This window comes from Plectropomus leopardus, chromosome 2, assembly GCF_008729295.1.
Source record: "Plectropomus leopardus isolate mb chromosome 2, YSFRI_Pleo_2.0, whole genome shotgun sequence".
Lineage (NCBI taxonomy): Eukaryota > Metazoa > Chordata > Actinopteri > Perciformes > Serranidae > Plectropomus > Plectropomus leopardus.
Genome location: NC_056464.1, coordinates 29,625,478 through 29,645,423, shown reverse-complemented (window position 1 = coordinate 29,645,423; position 19,946 = coordinate 29,625,478). Strand labels below are relative to the sequence as shown.

At 36.8% G+C, this 19,946-nt stretch overlaps 4 protein-coding genes across 4 annotated transcripts; 2 read left to right on the top strand and 2 right to left on the bottom strand.

Annotated features, from left to right (window-relative positions):
• Nucleotides 1-672: 672 nt before the first annotated feature.
• Nucleotides 673-4,546, top strand: sirt4 (sirtuin 4). The gene is made up of 4 exons (XM_042508144.1): nt 673-771; nt 2,464-2,948; nt 3,658-3,952; nt 4,063-4,546. Exons 2-4 carry the CDS (start codon nt 2,464-2,466, stop codon nt 4,213-4,215), a joined length of 933 nt encoding a protein of 310 aa, XP_042364078.1. The 5' UTR covers nt 673-771; the 3' UTR covers nt 4,216-4,546.
• A 3,022-nt stretch (nt 4,547-7,568) lies between these two features.
• c2h1orf74 (chromosome 2 C1orf74 homolog) lies at nt 7,569-8,661 on the bottom strand. The gene has a single exon (XM_042508153.1). The coding sequence runs from the start codon at nt 8,438-8,440 to the stop codon at nt 7,649-7,651; it is 792 nt and encodes a 263-aa protein (XP_042364087.1). The 5' UTR covers nt 8,441-8,661; the 3' UTR covers nt 7,569-7,648.
• Nucleotides 8,662-11,974: 3,313 nt separating this feature from the next.
• On the top strand, nt 11,975-14,840 carry LOC121959024 (ubiquinol-cytochrome-c reductase complex assembly factor 2). Its single transcript, XM_042508209.1, has 4 exons — nt 11,975-12,171; nt 13,622-13,696; nt 14,234-14,300; nt 14,669-14,840. The coding sequence occupies exons 1-4, from the start codon at nt 12,034-12,036 to the stop codon at nt 14,773-14,775; spliced, it is 387 nt and encodes a 128-aa protein (XP_042364143.1). The 5' UTR covers nt 11,975-12,033; the 3' UTR covers nt 14,776-14,840.
• A 694-nt stretch (nt 14,841-15,534) lies between these two features.
• On the bottom strand, nt 15,535-18,080 carry tspo (translocator protein). The gene is made up of 4 exons (XM_042508181.1): nt 17,710-18,080; nt 16,333-16,508; nt 16,107-16,245; nt 15,535-15,984 (listed from the first exon to the last, which is right to left on the bottom strand). Exons 2-4 carry the CDS (start codon nt 16,503-16,505, stop codon nt 15,811-15,813), a joined length of 486 nt encoding a protein of 161 aa, XP_042364115.1. The 5' UTR covers nt 16,506-16,508; nt 17,710-18,080; the 3' UTR covers nt 15,535-15,810.
• Between the last annotated feature and the right edge of the window lie 1,866 nt (nt 18,081-19,946).

Sequence of the window (19,946 nt, the reverse complement as noted above, 5' to 3'; positions counted from 1 at the left end):
TATACAGTGATGTTAATTTTTTAAAAAATGATATAAAACTGATATCAAAAATCCCACAGTCATGCAAAACCTGAAAAAGTCCTGGAATTTCACAATCAGATTTTGCAGACCTGAAAAAAAATGATGGAACTAGTAAAAAAAAAAATCATTGAAAGTTTTGGAAAAAATCATGTAAATTTGTTTTGCATAATAAATTACAGTAATGTGACATCACTGTGAATATATTTTCTGTAGATGAAGATCTAACAGCTTTAATATGTGTCAGTGTGTCTTCCCTCATGTCTGCCCATAAGGCATGTCACGTAATTTTTAAGCACTTTTGGGGATGGGGATAAATAGCTGAATGTTTGAATTTATTTTATAGACGATTTCTTAAAGAAACCTGCTGGCCCGTGGGTTTGGAAGGCACGTTTTCTTTTGTTTAAAAAAAGGCAACTTTTTTCTTCATCTTTTTTTATTTTTAGTGTTTTTTTAAAAATTATTTTTGGCGATTTTTAATTTAAAAAAACCAATAATATAATATAATACAATACAATACAATACAATACAATACAATACAATATAATATAATCCTTGACTACAACACCCAGAATACAGCGGGACTGCGTTTGGTGTTACGTAAAAGCTGGAGTTTCCTGTTTCTGTCACTTTAAGGTTCCCATGTTATATCAACACACGTTGTTCAACTAAACTCTGCAGCTGCTGACACTTTGTTGTGCGTGTTATTACGGTAACATTAAACTGTAACCACCGCTGTATCTCACAAATAAGGTACAGTAGCTTAATGTACTCGCTAAACTACGTTAACTAACTAGCTTGTGACCAACGTTCATGTTAGCCAGCTGCTAACGGTAGTTACCGGTTTGAAAGTTCACTCTAGGATTGTAGCTGTACTTTTTCATAGATATTTTAATATTGATATTTAAAGGCATAAATGCAGTGTAGGGAAATTAAAGTGGGTGTTAGCTGTGTGTCGTGTAGCTGTTAGCTATCTGACAGTTAGCAAACACGGTAACAGCGCTGTTTCAGATTAACGAGTGACCCTGCTGACCTGATCTATGCTGCTAACTGGCGACTCTCTGTTGAATTAGTGTAATTTAATACTAGTGCACTAGAATAAACAAATCTTATAAAGAAAGGGCTCTGTTTAATACGCATGCATGTCATAGTGACTACAGTTGAGACCAAGCTCCGGTGAATGTCTGTCTCTAATAAGATTTGTAAATACAGCTATTAATCTGTAGCTCCTGTTTGTATGGAGCCCCTAAAGTCCCTAAAAGATGATGCTTTATGTTTTGTTTTATTTATTTTATATGCACACATTATAATGTTGTGGGGACAAATGACTAACTTGAATTGCAGGAAAAATCGATACAGCATAGTATCACAATATTTTGTGTGACAATATTATATTTATACACAGGCACAAAGTATTGCTTTTTTATGATATAAATTTGCACAGCATTAGATTTATATCCTATATGCAGATACTAATATATGCACATATTGTTTCCCCCCTAATTGCAAAGAACATTAAATCTCTCCTGTAGTGCCATGATGGCCCACTGGTGACAGATGCAGACATGAAATACAATACTTTAACAATGTACACATTCACTGAGCAAAACAAGACAGCCGTTTTCACTTAGGTTACATGTTAAACACACCATATTTATTCTTATGTAGCAAATTGTGATAAAAAAATTCAAAGTTCATCCAACTTGGATGGTGCTCTCCCCGAGACAATCCTCACAGTAGCGTTAACAATATTACCATATTGGCAGAAATGTTCATTTCAGACCCATGCGGATATTTCATCCTGCCAATATTGACAACATGCTGATATAATCGTGTATCCCTTTTAATAATTATTAATATTGCAAACGGTAATAAGGGAAGATGAACAGACTAAAAACTTTATATCTTATCAGATAAAACAGGTACTGACCAGGTTTGTCCTTAATTTGCAGTTGAAAAAAGGTAATAAATTGCAATATATTACAATATATTTCTTTAAAATCGCAATAATATTGTAACATGACGTTTGATAATATCAAAATATTATTGTCTCATGACGCCTCCGGTGGTTTCCACCCTTAATATCTTGTGTGCACAAATTGTTTTCTTGTTTGTATAAGATAATGAAGATGTTCCATAAAGATGATTAAGTTGTTCCCAAAAGATATTTTTTTCCTACAAAGGTTCTGTCTTAGCCCCCAATGTCCTTAAATGCTAGAGATACTCCTGATTTTAACTAGTTGTACTTTATTCTTGCAATATGTGTAATTGTGTTTTAAGCCCATGTGTTATTTTCATGTTGTCAGATAAAACTGAATCTTCTGGTCATGCAGACCTTGAAACTATGACTAAGCAGAAATCTGGACCCAGTGGATGGGCCTGTTGGAAACCACTGGGGTAAAAATGTGTGGGTTTATTTATGCTCATTAGTTTATCTTCCTGTAGATGAGATTGCCACGGCGGATCCTCACACTGCACACAGCGCCTGTAAGGAGGGCATCCTCAGTCCCAGCTGGCATGGTGAACTTTGTCCCCGCCTGCAGCACCACAGACGCCCACTCTCTGGAGCTGCTGCAGGAGTTTGTGGCCCGCTCCCGGCGCCTGTTTGTCATCAGTGGAGCAGGTCTCTCCACTGAGTCAGGGATCCCTGATTACCGCTCTGAGGGTGTCGGGCTGTATGCTCGCACTGACAGACGACCCATGCAGCATGCAGAGTTTGTCCGCAGCGCAAAGTCTCGTCAGCGCTACTGGGCCAGAAACTTTGTGGGCTGGCCGCAGTTCTCCTCACATCAGCCAAACTCTGCACACGAGGCCCTGCAGCAGTGGGAGGAGAGAGGAAAGCTGCACTGGCTGGTGACACAAAACGTGGATGCTCTTCATTCCAAGACAGGACAGAAAAGACTGACCGAGCTCCACGGCTGCTCCCACAGGTGAGAAAACACCTGACACACTGAGCACGGACTAGCTATAGTCATTTAGATGTCTTCAGAGGGGTTCTCTTATCAAAAATGTAAGGTTTGGGGGCAATTGGACCATGTACAGTAGAATTACAAACAACTTTCTGTCTCATGGCAAAATATGAAAATATGACCGTTTGCCACACAAATTTGTGAATCCTCGGATAACGAATTATCCGCCTTATTCTCCCTATTGGGGCATTTCCACCAGCAGGTCAGTTCAGTTAGTATGCTTTTTCTTTTTTCTTTTTTTTTGGCTTTTCCATTGAGAAGAATTGTGGATGGTAACCATTTCGTACTATCCCCATTTCTCATCAGCTCTCCCTGGCGTACTGACCGCACAGATTTGTTTTCAGAAACTGCAAAAAAGAAAAAAACAAAATTACTGTTGGATTTTCAAATTAATGACGGTCTTTAAACACACCTGTGATGCTGAACTACATGTATATCTGAATAGAGATTGAATCTTAAATGTTTGAAAAATACTGAGCAATAAGGGCAAGAAAAAAATTGGGCAAGACAAAAAAAATATTTTGGGTCTCTGAAAAGTCATGGAAATGTTTTTATATTTTGTCCATGAAAATGTGTGGGAACCCTGGCTATGGAAAAGAGAGAAAATATGTTTTGTCTTTTCAGTGAACTGTCTCTTGAAGTCATCATCCTCATTTTAACGTGTCCTCAGGGTGATGTGTCTTGGCTGTGGTGCCGTCTCTCCGAGGGAAGAGCTCCAGAAGAGATTCATAGAACTGAACCCGGACTGGAGAGCGCAGGCGGGCGCTGTGGCTCCAGACGGCGATGTCTTCATAGAGGACGAGCAGGTCCTCCACTTCAGAGTCCCCTCCTGTGAGGACTGTGGAGGGATACTGAAGCCTGAGGTCACGTTTTTTGGAGACACTGTGAACAGAGCGACTGTACAGTTTGTGCACGACAGGCTGGCAGAGTCGGACGCCGTGCTGGTGGCGGGGTCATCGTTACAGGTAGGTTTTCAGAAACATGTTTGACGTACTTTGATCATAATAACATCATTTTAAAATCGAGTTCTTCTGGACTTTTGTATTTATTTCTGTTCCACTCTGTTATTCACAAGGTTTATTCAGGATACAGGTTTTTACTGGCGGCGGGAGAACGGAAAATGCCAGTCGCCATCCTGAACATTGGACCCACGAGGGCAGACCACCTGGCCGAGCTGAAAGTGAGCGGCCGCTGTGGTGAAGTGCTGCCAGTCATCCAACCTCTCTGACTGTCACGGACACTCAGTTTAGATAATTTATATTCAAGGAGTACGTCACTCCACAAATGACCGTTTGAAGATCAATTACTCGCCCTATGTTCTTTGAACTGGTAAAGAAATCTGTTTTTCTTGCATGCCTCCGCCGTAAATGAAGAGCCCCAAAAAAGCAAACATTCTTGATAAATTGAAGTTACCTGCGACCACGTTTAACAACACAATTTAATTGGTTACAGATTACAAGTTACCCTATTAGAAACCCTATTAGAAATGTAACAAGTTACAGAACTATGATACTACTACTATAAACAGGGCAATAAAACTGAAAAGATCTAAAAACATAAAGCACCAACATTTTGATTATTTACATTGGTGGAAGAAGTATTCAGATCCTTTACTTAAGTAAGTACTTAAGTACTTAAGTAAAAGTACTAATACCACCCTGTGAGAATACTCTGTCACAAGTACAAGTCCTGCATAGAAAATGGTACATAAGTAAAAGTAAGTACAATCAGGAAAAAAAGTTAAAGTATCCAATGCAAAAAAATCTTCAAAAAAGAAAATGAACACTCCCAGAAAACTCAAATTATTAAACACCCCCCCCCATTATAAATATATATACATATAAACAATTTTTAAAAAATCAATTTTATAACTTAAAAAGAAAGAAAAAACACCAAAGAAATAACGTAAAAAAGAAGAAATATTTGAAAAAGTCAAAATTATAAACAAAATTGAAAATATCACCCCCATGACTCATTAAAATAGTTGTCAATTAATTTTCTGTATATTGACTAATTGCTTTATCAAGTATTTGTTGAAGCAGAAATTGAATAAACTGTTATGTAATTTAATCTATAACAAAAAATATTTTATAAACTCATCTTATGTTTCTTATGCAAAAGTCTTAGTCTGTAAAGTAAATAAAGCTGTGGATAAATGTAGTGATGTAAAAAATTACAATATTTCCCTCTGAAATGTAGTGGAGTAAAAGTATAAAGTAGCATGAAAATAAAATATTCAAGTAAAGTAGCCTAAAAGTACCTTAAATTCATATTTAAGTAGAGTACTTGAGTAAATGTACTTAGTTACAGTCCACACCTGTTTTTAGTTCTGTTTTAGTGAAAATGCACGTTTGGGAAGCACTGAGCATACAATTGTTCTGCTGTTTGTTAAACGCAGACCTGTATGACTTCAGTGGATCTTTTTCACAGCAGACACTTTGATTTTTCACAGCAGGAAAATCACAGCTGAAACCGATAATGTGAACGACGACCCAGGAAGCTGCTTCAGTGAGCCAGCGTGCACGATACCAGGACCTCCCCTAAAAGGAAAACAGCTCTCATGCATTTTGTTAAACACACCTGTGCTTTTTCTACCGTGACATGTCAAAATATCTGCTGTGAGAAAAAAAGGCATGTAAGAAAAAATGTTTTCTTCATGAATTCAGCGCAACTCGAGGTGAGTAACTGATAAACAGACGCTCGTTTTGTGGGTGAAGTTTCCCTTTAAGCTGTCAAAACTACCTCAGATTCAAACAGGTGAACAACATAATAATGAAATTCAAATCTGAAAATTCAAATATCTACTCAACTATTTTGGTTGAGTATATATTTGAAGTTGAGTCATTTTAGTTGACTCAACTATTTTATGCATTTTTTGTTGGTTTCTTTTTAAAGTGTGCCTGTTTTGGAAATTGAAGTTCTCTGCATGAAACAGATTGGTGTCAGGCGATGAATATCTTGGTGCGACAAACAGAAACACTGCCAGGAGAATCAAGCTGTACTGTATTTGGCATTGCTGCTGTTGGTTTTGGCATCACCAGAGTCGATGATACAGCATGTGGTTCGCTGTGTGAAGGCGCGGAGGTGAAAGCTGAAGGCTGTGACATGAGACCTGGAGGAGGGAGTCACACGTCTGTCTCCTCACGCTCTGTTAGACTGTTGTGTACTAATGCTGCTTTTATTTAAGGGGAAACACTACAGGTGAAGAGAGTAAAAATTTAACTAATATATGATCTTCCCCAGTTGATCGTTTATATTGAGCAATTTTTTTGTCATCAAGTTGTCTGAAAATGTGTTTAATTATGTAAATGAGGCTTATAAGTTATTATGCACATATTTGCATTACATTGCATAAACCCAGGTTTAACATTCTTGTTTTATTTTGTTAACAGTAGTAATGTGCCAGAGTTGCATCTAGCCTAATTTTACAAATAAATAAATAAACCTTTTAAAATGTTTGTTTTACTTTTTACTTTTGGAGGGAAAATTTACTTACATATGGTGGCTTTATTTTACATTTATGTGGTGTCGCTCTGTTATGTTGTGGTTGGTAGGTCTGTTCTTTTAAACTAAACTATAAACAGGAATGTAAGACACTGCAGAAATAGTAAATTGAAGCTATGCCAACGTGAGTACTGGAGTATGAAGTGCTTAAAAAAAACCCCAAAAAACTCAATGCCTTGCTGTATATTGTTTTAATACATTTGAAGAACAAATGGCTTGAAACAACCTGCTGAGTGCACCGACTGACTATAGACGCTGAGAAATGAAAAGTTTGTCGAAAAAGTCCTTAACTAACTGCAATTTTTGTTTTTCTCTGTTTCAAATAACAAGCTCAAAAGAAATTTCTTTTCATCCTCTGGCCGATGCCTTGTCTCACAAATAGGGAAATTACTGTAGATTTAGCTTCTAAAAATAAAAGATTTTTAGAAAATTTCAGAAAATTTTTAATAAGAGAACATTCAAACATTTTTTAAGCCCAAAAGCGAACTTCTGTTGCCAGTGCGAGCAATTTGTTGTGGATTTAAGGACTTTTGCATTTTAAAAAAAGAAAAAAATCTGCTGACTTCACATTCATTTCAATCCTTCAAATCGAAGCAAATTTAACAAGTAATGAGCCTTCACAGAAATTTAGAGTCCAAAGTACAATATTTGTTTTTTTTTGTATTTGTTTTAGAATTTGGAATATAATAAACATAAAACGTTGTATAAATGCCTTTAGCAAATGTTAAATCAAAACTGAAATGTTCAACATCATACAAAGCAAGTTCCCAGTAACTTCTTTTTAAGTTGAGTGAAAATTTAAATAAAAAATGGATAAATAAAACTAAAAGTAAACATTGCTCCCATCTGACAATTATTTGCACATTTTAATTAATATTAACAGTGATCATTAAAATAAAACGCTTATACAGATAATCAGCAAAATGATAAATATCGGCCCCAATAATTGACCAGACTGACAATCTGTCCGCCCCTAGTCCACTACAGTCCCCAAAACAGAACCTTGTTAACTGGATTTTGATTTGACTACCTCGGTTTTGTTTTTCGCCGTGTGCACCAATAACCAAAAAAGTAGAGTTGTTTTGACACAGTTTAATGGAGTGATAAAGTAAAACCAACATATTCTGTAACATTTTATTTTAAAGACAAACTCGATGTTACAAACAGACTGAGGGCAGAGTGACGGTGGACTGACAAACTCTGAGATCCGTCAGGACATTTTGCTGCTGAAATCTCTCCTGTAAACGAAGCCTCCAGTTCTCCAGGTTGGACTGCGCCGCTTTAAGCAGAACAGCCGGGACGCTGAACGAGTACAGACAAAACGTGTGACCTGCGGCGTCCGTCCGCCACGTGGCTGAAGCTGTAGTCACCGTCAGCGGCGTCATAGACAGACAGTTTTCAAAGCTCTCAGTCTGATCAAACCAGTAAGCGACGGGGTAACCCAGTAAAAGACCAAACACCGTGCACAGGTTCCAGTGCTCCGACTCGTCTCCGACACGATGAGGTTTCTCCGACTCCTCCTGTTGGTCAAACGCTCTCAGGAGAAGCAGCAACTGTTGCGTCGTGCTCTTCAGCTCTGCTCTGAGCGGGTCAGCGATGGCGGGCTTCTCGAGTGAGCGGCAGACATCTATCACAGCCACGTGGTTCTCACGAAACAGCCGTTCTACGTTTGATCTGACTGTGAGGGGATTGACGATGAGGGTGTTTCCGTTTAAATCCAGCGTGAGAAGCGATTTAGAAACCAGCTGCAAAGACTGCAGAGAGCTCAAATACTGCTGCACCTGGTCTGCGCCGGCGCCGTTGCTGTCGTACAGTAAAGCCGGTTTCAATCCCAAATCAACAGCCGAGACCTGAGCAGCCAGGTCCAGACTCTGAGGGACAGACAGAGACTTTTTACCAGCGCGCAGACATTTACGAGCTGCAGCAACAAAGAGCTCCTGAGTGGACATTTTTTCTGCACAAATTCATAAATTAAAGCTATTTTAAAATCTGCGGGTCAGACACGACGAGAACAGAGACACTGATTCAACGTATTTCTCTTTAGGTAATCTACAATAACACGACAGAAAATATTCAACAGAAAACTGAAGCTCATTCGGATTTTTAACTAGTCATATAAAAGTTTCATGGTCGTTTATACATATCCGGTGTTTCTTCTTTGTTGGTCCAAAACACCTAAAGGAACACAAAGATATCGTCAGTTACAGACATTAAAATAAATACAAAAAAAAAAGAAAACTGCTACATCAGTCTGCACATGAACTCCTGTTCAGTTTATATCAACCAACAAGTTATTTATAAACTCTGATGCTTTCTAATTTAGAGATTTTGGTGAACTTTAAAACTGCACAATGTATGTATGAATTTAAAAAACGAGATACTTTGAGAATGTGTCCAGAAGTTACAAATTAGAGTGACTCAGTATGAACTAAGAGGAATTTGTATGTTTTCAAACACAAAGATTAAAACAAATACAGAACAAAGATATTTAACAGTCACAAGTTAATTTGTGGGACAGTTTTGAAAAGCAAATGAAAATGTGTTAATAGATTTAAATAAATATAAAAAATAAGATAAGTTATAAACACTCATGCAAGTATATGGTATTATGCTCGGGACTTTCAGGTGTAGATAATATGAATATATTTTGTTTTGTTTGCTTCTTTCACTTTTATTATAGAAACATATATATATATAAGGGAACAGTGGAAAAATACTTTGCTGCTCTGGTTTGTCAGTGCTTCAAAAGTAATGACTTAATATTGATTTTTCAACTTGTGTGTATTTGAGTTATTGGAAAGAAACTAAACTAAACTAAAACTTAACTTTTTGCAGAAATTTTGCGGGATGCACAAAGTTGTCGGCTGTTGTGCCGAACAATAGCTTGGTATTGTAAACCCAACATCACCTCCTCCCTCTGGCACTAACAAAGAAGATGATCTCACCATCATCCTGGTTTTGGCGTCCACGTATTTTGAGCAGGTTATGTCACGGGCTGAGGAGACATCAGGTCAAAATCTGAGAGATTTCTAGCAACCCAAACTCCAGCTGCAAACAAGCCCAGGTTCACCAGAAGATTCCTGAAAATGAGTAAGACGTGCACCGAGTCACAAATACTGATTTATTCTGACAAGATTAAACTTTTAATCAAACACAGCAAATACTACATTGACAAATCAGCCGAAAATAAAACTACTACACAGTGGCTACAGCCAAATCAAAGCACTGAGCATTAAACACTGTTTCTATGTTGTATTTGATTAAAGAGACCCAATTTCCCCGGGAACAGTGGGTCTTGTTTTAGTCAATGACTTTAAAGCTCCACAGCAGATCTGAACACCTCACAGACCCCACAGAGTGCTATAAATGTACAGAAATTAGGAATGGACCATACTTTTTTTCGAGGCCGACACTAATACCGCTTATTAGTAGTTAAAGAGACCGATAACGATAACCGATATTTGGAAGAGATGTTTCAATATTTAATAGAATTTAGAATACAACAAACAAAAAAACAAAACTTTGTTTAAATGCCTTTGGTAAATATTTATTAGAAACTGAGACTTTCAACATCATATACAGCAAGTACATTATATGTATATGAAAATTTTAAAAAAAACTTCATAAAAAAAGTTCCTGCCATGTTGACAATTCCTTTGCATTTTTTAATTAATTAATTTACCGTCCATCAATAAAACGCCAGCACAGACAATAGGCAAAATGCCAAATATCGGCCCAAATAATTGCCCAGGCCAATAATCTGTTAACTCCTAACAGAAACAATAAACAAATGGCCCCAATGTTGTCTTAGGGGTAAACAAAAATCTGTCTCATTAGATGCTGTAGAGGTGTTTTTATATTAGATGTTTCTGTCTATACTGATTAGTTCTTCACTTATATTCACACATTCAGTACATTATTTAAAAAAGTGCATGTGAAACATTTATTTTCTGTTATATTCGCTACTTTAAATTTGGAACTAGGTTAAAGTTTAATGCTATGGCCACGTTTTATTTTCCAGTTAATACCTCCCTGTTCTAGTCAACTGTGCAATCATTTTTCACAAAAATACATGAAACAGGTAAAGATGAAATACAAGATTTGTCCTAAAATCCCAAGAAACATGTCCGGCCTTCAGTCATTCAGGCAGAGAGTCCCTGATCAGGAGACCTGCAGCGAGCCTGGGATTTTAGGGTCCGCCAGAGTTGTGGGGCAGATGAGCCCGGTTGATAATCCAGCCCCGATAGCGGCAAAGTGGACTAACCTTAGTCCGGAAAGACAAATTGGACGAGACAAGGACAAATGTCCCCGGCGCAGAGTGCTAACGTTAGCCACACGGCTAACAACCACACAGTTCAAACACATTACTGAACATTTCTCCACATTAGCTCACCTTCTGAAGTCGTTTCTGTCTGTTGCGAACCGACAGGCTGAACTGATCCAGTCCATCACACCGGAGGACGGACTCGTTTTACCGTTTGCTCCGCTCATCTTGTTACCGTGCGGCGTAACGACCGAAGCAGCAAAAACGAGGAGCAGACCGGAAGACACTGAAGTTCGCTTCCGATTTGTAGCTTCCGGGGAGAGTTTTTAATAATAATAATAATAATAATAATAATAATAATAATAATAATAATAATATAATAATAATAATAATAATAATAATAATAATAATAATAATAATAAATGTTATTTATAAAGCACTTTTCAAGTACTCAAAGACACTCTACAGGAGTTAAAAAGCAACATAAACATGATAACGTCTGAAACCCATTTTCACCTTCATATAACCTTTATTCTGTTTGTGAAAATGCAAAACACGAAGATTTCACTGCATTTTTTTAAAAAAAATCTAGTCCAAATCTGAATATAATATTGTGTTTTTTCTAATCTGGACCTGATTCAGTGTGATCTACGTGTGTAAAAAGCAGTAAAATGTCCTTTTTTGCCCTATCATTACTTTTCACAAATGTAATTTAGATTTTAGATTTAATTTAGGAATTATCTAATACAGATTGGTCTAAATATCATAGATTTTGATCTGGACCTAGTTCAGTGAGATTAAAGTGCGGGGAAAAAAGCTGTGAAATCTCCCCTTTTTGCTTTTCCACAAATAGAATAAAGGATTCAAAAATCTGAAACTGTGTTTCAATAGTATTTATCTTCTCTGGGATAATGTTGTCCAGACTGAATTATTCCAAGTACAGAGGTTTTCAAGAGAGCCCTGGTCCAAAGTAGTCTACATGTGAAAAAAGTAGTGAAATCTCCCTTTTTAGTATTCTGACAAATACAATAAAGGTTCAGAAATCTGAAAGTTTCAGACTGCATTTGAGGAGAAAAGAAAAGCCGAGCGATCAATAAGCAATATAAAGGGATTCCCTTAACTCTCCCCTTAGCTGCTGAATTAAAAGCTCTGAATCGAAAGCCAACTTCAGCACCATGAGGAGGAGGAAGAGTAAAGGTGTAACACAAGTACGGCGTGCGATAAAGCTCAAACTTCTCACGTCCTTACCCCAATTCGGTTTGTATTACATGTCCAAAGATGTCTGCCACCAGGTACCGTCGGTTCCTGAAGCTGTGTGAGGAATGGCCCCGGGACGAGGCTAAGAAAGCCCGGGATTTGGGGACGTTTCTGCGGCAGAGAGTGGCCTCAGCCTTCCGCGAGGGTGAAAACACGCAGGTAACGTTTAAACTGACACAACACACGGCGACATAACACGCCGAGCTAAGCTAAGAGGATAACCGAGAAAACAGCCGACAGCCGTCGACCTTGTCTGCCCTGCACGTTTAACTGATATCCTGGCAGACTCCTAATTATTAACATAATAAATGAATTAAGCTTTAAAGAGTCGATGCTATTGTGCTTAAGTTTGGATCAGTTTTGTACTTTATTACACAAGATAGAAAGGCTGTCATCATGTAAACAGTGTTGCATAAGGGGTGTGTAAGTTACCAGCACAGCTTTGGGGCACTTTTCACTTAAATAGTTATATTTTGAACAATTGTATACGTCATTAAATGTTATAGAAACATATTTTGCTGTTTACTCTGCTATATAAATTTTACGGAAGGATAGTGTAGTAAAACTGGCTGATTTTCAGGTTAATATTGAGGTGGCCCCAGGGGTCAAAACATTTCACAAAAACATCTCACTAAGCATGACATTTCACGAAACACAGAAATATCTCGCAAAACATGACATTTTGGAAAACACAAAAACATTTCAAAAACACATTACTGGAATTTTGTGTTTTGACCCTCAGGGTCACCGTATAATATTGATATTTTACATAAACACATCAAAAACGTCAACATTAATGCATCAAAAGTATATTCCTACATACATTTTTCATGCAACTAAAATACAGCATTACTTTAATGTATTTTGCAATATATATGTGTATATGTTTTATATTGATAAAAAAATGCAGTATTTATTTACTGTATTTTATATAAATATAAAATAAATACATCAAAGTACTTATTACTACCAGCTAGAAAGACTGTTGACAGTCTGTATATTTTGTATTTTCGTAACATACTGTGGGTGAAAAAAAATATTCAGGACAATAAAGTCTATCTTATATACTTAAATTTTTATACTACTGTGTACTTCATTACATGTGAAAGAAAAATATGGTACATTTTACTACACTTAATTTATTTTAACAACAATAATAACAATATTTTCACACACTCTATTACAAAACTGTGATTTTACATTTTTCACAGTATTTTCTTTTCATATTTTTATTGTATTTTTTTCTATTCTATATTTATGTTTCTTGACTTTGGAGTGCTTGATTGATACTTATTTTTACAGTGAGGCATGTTCCTTGTACGGAAAACCTACTTGGTATAAACCTGATTCGGATTATGGATAGTTATTGCAGTGCCAGTGAAGTTAACACTAATATCAGTATTTGAAAAAGTTTTAAAAGTCAGATGACTGATAATTCTTTTTTTTTTTGGCAGATTATAATGTTCTCAGTTTTATTCTCTTAAAAATGTCATTGAAATATCTACAGTTTTTTTTAATGGAGTCTGTTAATGGTAGTGTTCACATTGTTTTCAGTGAGAAATTCTGTTGGTGCATTTGACTTTTGTTCAATCAATACGTTTCCCACCAGATCTCAGATCCAGAGAAGTGCGACCAGATTTATGAAAGTTTGGCCCGCATCAACGGCAACTACTACAGACAACGAGTACGTACGGTGTCTGTCTGTCCATGTGTCCAATACATATTCACATTTAATATGTGCTTCTCTTACTGTATCTGCTACATTCAAGCATTAAGAGCTATTTTGATGAATTATTTTCTTGTCTAAACAATGAAACTAAATGCAGCAGATGAGAGAGAAATCCCTCTGTGGACGATGCATTCCCCTTCAAAGTCTGTAACATTTAAGATGTTATCGGCCAAGGAATAATTCTCTATCACGCTCGAGACTGTAAAGAAAACCTTGTGGCAGTTTTGATTCAATGATGAGGATAATAAAATACTTTATAGTTTGTACAAAGGTCTTTCCTAACACTTGCGCTTTGGTTAACATGTAACACAGATGAAAACTGTTTATTTGTCACGTAAATTAAAGTTTTTTTCACTTTTCCTTTGCACTTTAAAACATGAAAAATGTACAGAAAATGACCCTCCTGAATTCATTCAGCTGCTTTATGAGTGGGTATTCTTGTATCTAATGTACTTAAATTTAATGCAAACATGTCTTTTTATCTGCTCACAGTTTCCTCGTGTAAGAGACACAAGCTTTACCGGAGTTACGGTGGAGGAGTGTAAATTGCTTTTGTCAGGTATGACCCCGCAATATCATAACTATATGTTTATGTCTTCAGGACTACTTATGCAGCACAAAGTTAACTTTGTTTTTATTTGTATTTTTTTTCTTAAATAACTTATTTTTAAACTGGATTTTATTTTTTTTTTTTTATCTTTGCACCACCTGTTTGCACTTTTGCTATTTTTAATGTTTTTTATTTTAAAATGTTTAAATCATTTTGTGATTAATTTTACCTTTTGTATCCTGTCTCTTTACTCTTTTATTATTAATCTGTTTTTTTTAATTATGTTTTTATATTTTTTTGCTTTGCAAAAAACTTTGAATTTCCCTGTTGTATGAAATGTGCTGTATAAATAAAGCTGCCTTGCTTTATTTCTACAGGGAATGTGCAACAGATGGACGAGGAAAAAAAGGGTTTGTGGAAGACGTTAATGGAAAGATTCTCTAAGTCACCAGAAGACGTTCCAGAGAAAGCTTCTGAAAAATAACTTTTTTTTCTCTCTCACTCTTTTTCTCATTGCATGTATAGAAATAAAGCTTATTGTTGTTGTTATCTTTATGAATGTTTTTTTTTTTTTTAGGCTGCAGTTACTTTGGTTATTCCAACTTCCACCGCTTATTCTACTGGGGGGAGTTGCTGCAAAAAAAACCTTTGATACTCTTTGGTAATAGAGTGCTGCAGGGATGACGTTTTTCTGTTGGCTGATGCAGATTATAGCATCGCCCTGATGGCCTCGTCAAAAACCCTACAGGATTTTTCCATTGTATTTTTGCTCATTGCAGAAAATAAGCTCTGTGGCAAACAAATGTTTACGATACTTAAATGTTTTGTTCAGAAAGATAATCTTCACAAATGAACACCTCTTTCAGAATTTTTGAAGCCTTAACACAGTCGCCATAATTAAAAAGCTATTACAGGGCAATCACAATGAGACACATCGCGCCAGGTGTGACCGCTCCAAAAACGCCTTGAGCAAATCTGCAAAAGCAGCTGGGAGCGCCTAGAGCCGAACTGCACGGCCAAAAGTGACAATGAAGAGCAGTGCTACTCAGCACTTTGAGCTGACAAGTTGAAAAGCTTTTCTTACTTCCAAGATCAATAACCTCTAACTTAAATAAATCAGTGTTCAGTTTTTCTCACTTTTTCTCAGATTTCAAATGTGTATGCCTCACTGGATGTAAATTGTTTTCCTTACAATTTTTTGGTGACCTGATGTGACTGAAGGAATGTATTCAACAGTGATTAATTAGTTGTAAATCTTTATTTTAACTGAGTTATAGCAGTAATAACATCAAAAAGCTTATAAAAATGCACACATTTGAGAGTTTATTTTAAAAAAAGCAAATAAATGCAGTTTTACACATTAATCAAAAAACACAAAAAAACCCACATTACAAAGTGATTCTTATTCACCTCAAGTGAAATATAATTGTAGTGCAATTGTCCAAAACCAAAAGCCAAGCGGTGCTGCAATTTTATAGGAAGAAATATTATTTTGAAACAAAGCAAACAGAGTTGCCTTCTACTCCTCTTTGTCCTCCTTGTTGTCTCTCCATATGCAGTAGTTGAGGGAGGTGGCGAGGCACAGCCAGGCCAGGTAGGGCGCCATCAGCAGTGTGGCGGTGCGGCTGATGGGATACCAGGACACCATGGTGGCTCCGACGGTCCCAGTGAGAAACACAATCTCAATGAGTGCCTAAATTGGGGAGAGACAGGGACTTTTGTGTGGATGTGGGATGTTGAGCTGTGTCATCTCCCAAAATCTTCTCATGTAGTCTCCCAGTTTAAGAAATAATAGCATTTTTGTGTGAAACTCACCAATTTCAGCTTGTGTGCACCAAAGAAGATAGGAGTCCAGGCCCAGTTCAGAGCTAGCTGCAGCCCATAAAGTCCCAGTGGAACCAGTGCATCCTCAGTGAAACCTCCCAGCTCTTTCCACACGAGGTAGGAGCCATATCTGCATAACAACGATTCAAAAAAGCAAATTTAGACGAGGAGGTTCCATCATTGTGAATAAAAAACTGTAGGTTACTAAAATGCTTACCCCATGCCGGTGTACAGACATGTCCACACGACAGGGAATGCCGCATTCGGTGGACGCCACGATGGTTTCTGGAGGGTTGGGTACCAGGTCTTCACATGTTTGCGTGTGACGTAACCGCCGTAGAGCCCCCCCAGGTGAGGCAGGGCGGTCATTCCAAGCATGGGCAACCACATGTTCTGCAACAAGAGCAGGACACATTATAGATTACCCTTTTTTACACAGAGATCCCACTAAATCAATCAATCAATCAAACTTTACTTGTATACTTTTCATACAAACTAAGAGAAAGTGCTTCATACATTAAAACCCCCTAAAAATAAATAGTAAATAGAGAAATATAGTTCAATTAAAAGCCAAACTTAACTGGTAGGTTTTGAGTTTGCTTTGTAAAATATCAACCCCCTCTGCTGCTTTATACTGCTGAAATGAAGACCCTTCGATGGAAATGAGCAGCCAACTATTCAAGGTGGTAACTAGACTATGGTCTAACCTAGCAACCCACTGTATCGGCTACTGGCTTTGCTGGTCATCAGCATCAGCAACACCAGCTGGCTGGAGACCCAATAACATCCAAGTGCTTATGATATTCATTGTTAATAGAAGAGATATAGATTATAGGCGGTTTAACCTTTTGAAACCTGGGCAAATTAGTTTGGTTTCTTTTAAAAACATGGGAAGAAGGCAATGAGCAACTTAAGAAGCAACGACCCCAAAATTAGCAAGAAATGTGTTAAAAGTACAAGAAAAAAGTACAAAATTACCTTAAAATAAACAAACATAAGGTTTAAAATAAAGGTTAAAAAAAAGTTAAAATAAGACCTGGAAAGGTGCCTGAAATATAATTACATAAAAATAATTACATATTTATTTATGATAATCAAAATTATTAATTATTATTAATCAAACAGTTCTCTGGACATAGTTCCCTAACCTTTATTAAAAATAATTTTCTAATTATTTTCCAATCTTATCAGCATGCTTGTTATCATATTTCAGAAAGGACTCAAACCAGTTTGCTCGGTTTCAAAAGGTTTAAATACTTGTGACAGGCATCTGATTGCAGCAGAAAAAGTGTTGTCGATCCAGGTTTCAAACATTGGTAATTGATATCGGCTTCATTGATTGTGTAACGATATCGGTCGACAACATTCAGGTCAACGAAGGTCTCCTGCTGTGTGTAATTTCACAACAACCAATGCGTGGCTAGAAAAGATAAGCAACTGCAAACAAAAACCTACATTTATTAGCTTTGTAAAACAGCATGTTGCGGTTAGTGATCTACATAATAAAAACGATCAAATTAGTTTTAACGCAAAACATGTTAGCTCGTGTTATGTAGTGGAGTCTGTAGGTAACGTTAGTAACATGTTAACTCACCTCTCACTCAGCTGTCAGCTCCTCCACACAGTATGTTCAGTATCTTTGTCGTTATGTAGGACTAACTAAAGCTACACACCTCGGGTTGGCACCTCGTGCATGCTGCTATATTGTGATATAAGTTAGTCGCGCGGGCAGGGCTGTGTTATCAGCGCGCTCAGTCGCAGACACTCCCCGCGCTGCAGACAAGCGCCGTGACGTCGCAGGACAAACTCAAGAGTACGCTGACTGTTGGTGGAGCGTTTCGGTAGCTGGCCGAGCCAAATTATTATGTTGTATAACGCTACAGGGGCTCATTAAAAGTCCAAAGGTCATAAAATACGCTAACGCTTCCTGACTTCCCGCACGGACGTTTATTACACATTTCCGCGTTGATTACAAAACACACGCACGCGACTGGATGGGCGACATCAAAGATTAAAAAGCTGTCAAGATGATTCCCTGTAAAACCTCCCACGGGCAGGTTATGTGTGAGGTTAGAGGTAGTCAAAATATGCTTTAAGTTAATTGAAAAACGTGTAAAATAAAATAAAATAATTCAGAATCACTAGAGTGTTTGCAGGCCTCTGTTCCACTTTTCAGAAAACTGAACATTTTCTCAGTACATGACATAAATATTCAAATATTCACCAGATATGTGTGTTTATATACCATGAAACTTAAATTAACAGCCCAGGCTATTATTTGCTTAAATCACTTTGGGACAGGCGTCTATATGGGAAACGCTTTTATTTCCTTCAAACTGTTGATCAGCAAATATGGAAATAGGCGACAGTCAAATTATTTATTTAAACCTTTTGAGACCTGGGCACAATAGCTTTTTGTTATTCAAAAACATGAGAGGAACGTTATGGGCAACAAAAGAAGGAATGGCCCAGAGGTTAGCAAGAAATCTGTGAGAAATATAGCAAAATTACCAGAAAATTTGACAAAAAACAGCTAATTGTTTTTAATAATTCTGTTAAATAATTTTTAAATATAGAATTATGAATATAGTTCAGCTGCCATTTTTCCTTAGTTAAAAAAAGTCATCTACATCAACTAATCTCTTTTTTGCATCTTCCTTGTTTATGTTTGTGTGTAGTCTGTCCACATTAAACAAAAGTTTAAACATATCTACATATTTGTATGCGTGATCTAAGCAGCTAACTAACATTATCTCCAGTAGTTAGCCAAGAATCCAGTTTTATACATCCAAAGAACTTCTAGGCCTATAAAAATGATCTGCACAGGCCTCTAATTGTAGTTTTACAGTAGTCATAATTTTCATTCAAGATATCTATAACGTCATATTTGACTTGTCAAACCGACAATTGGAGATATCTGTAATTCAGTTTTGACTGTTCAAAGTGACTGTATATATTGTTTACCATATTGTATTATGTGTAGACTACGTATGTGGGATAGTGCAGAGTTGTGTAGTGTTTTCTGCGATTTACCCGTGTCAGTTTTTTTTTTCACTTACTAACGATACTGTATTCAGTAGGTCCATGCCAATAAGGCAGACTTTTTCTTTTGAATGCAGACAAAAAATCAGTTCTTTTCATTTTAAAAACATAAAAAACACATTTAATTTAGGATGTCTGTAAACTATAAAATCCAGCACAGTAAAAGATACAATTAAGCTTGAAATAAAGACTGGAAACCCTAAGATGTGTTTCAACTTTTCATAAAGACCAATGAACCCTCTATGAGAGAGCAGACAGACAGATACTGACAGTGCCAGCATGTTACCAGCTATCAGACATGTGAAAAACACCTGTTTTATATTAGCCGATGGCCACAATAACCACTGCAATATAGTACCGGCTATAAAATGGCATAATCCTAACTTCCACCAACTAGACAGTGCAATTTAAAAGCGTGATAATAGTTCACTAATGTTGCAGAGTCAGTAATTTCTCTTTTGCCTTTCTTTCTTTGCATTTCTTTATTTAGATCATGCATATTATAACAACTGGAGAGCTGAACATAAATAAAAACAAGACGGAAAGGGTGGTGTCCTCCATAACTCTTTTATCTGTTTTATTCAAATAAAGAAATATCTGTTAGTTTTGTCTTACTTGTACGTTTTTGTTGGGTTTTTTTTGTGTGTGGCTGTAGTAGGTGAAGTTAATGAGAAAGAGTTGAGGTTTCTGGTAAGACGGAGGGCAGCGGTGTCTCTGAGCAGTGCAATAATGACTCATAGACATTTAAATAAAAAATAGTTTTCTTATGACTTTCTATTTGAAGTGGGC

Excerpts from the sequence above, each read along its gene's own strand:
- sirt4 (XM_042508144.1), top strand. The coding sequence starts at position 2,464 with ATGAGATTGCCACGGCGGATCCTCACACTGCACACAGCGCCTGTAAGG. Across the intron at positions 2,949-3,657 it reads CTCCACGGCTGCTCCCACAG|GGTGATGTGTCTTGGCTGTG; the intron begins GTGAGAAAACAC and ends ACGTGTCCTCAG. Across the intron at positions 3,953-4,062 it reads TGGCGGGGTCATCGTTACAG|GTTTATTCAGGATACAGGTT; the intron begins GTAGGTTTTCAG and ends GTTATTCACAAG.
- c2h1orf74 (XM_042508153.1), bottom strand. The coding sequence starts at position 8,440 with ATGTCCACTCAGGAGCTCTTTGTTGCTGCAGCTCGTAAATGTCTGCGC.
- LOC121959024 (XM_042508209.1), top strand. The coding sequence starts at position 12,034 with ATGTCTGCCACCAGGTACCGTCGGTTCCTGAAGCTGTGTGAGGAATGG. Across the intron at positions 13,697-14,233 it reads GCAACTACTACAGACAACGA|TTTCCTCGTGTAAGAGACAC; the intron begins GTACGTACGGTG and ends ATCTGCTCACAG. Across the intron at positions 14,301-14,668 it reads GTGTAAATTGCTTTTGTCAG|GGAATGTGCAACAGATGGAC; the intron begins GTATGACCCCGC and ends TTATTTCTACAG.
- tspo (XM_042508181.1), bottom strand. The coding sequence starts at position 16,505 with ATGTGGTTGCCCATGCTTGGAATGACCGCCCTGCCTCACCTGGGGGGG. Across the intron at positions 16,246-16,332 it reads TGTCTGTACACCGGCATGGG|ATATGGCTCCTACCTCGTGT; the intron begins GTAAGCATTTTA and ends GTTGTTATGCAG. Across the intron at positions 15,985-16,106 it reads GTGCACACAAGCTGAAATTG|GCACTCATTGAGATTGTGTT; the intron begins GTGAGTTTCACA and ends TCCCCAATTTAG.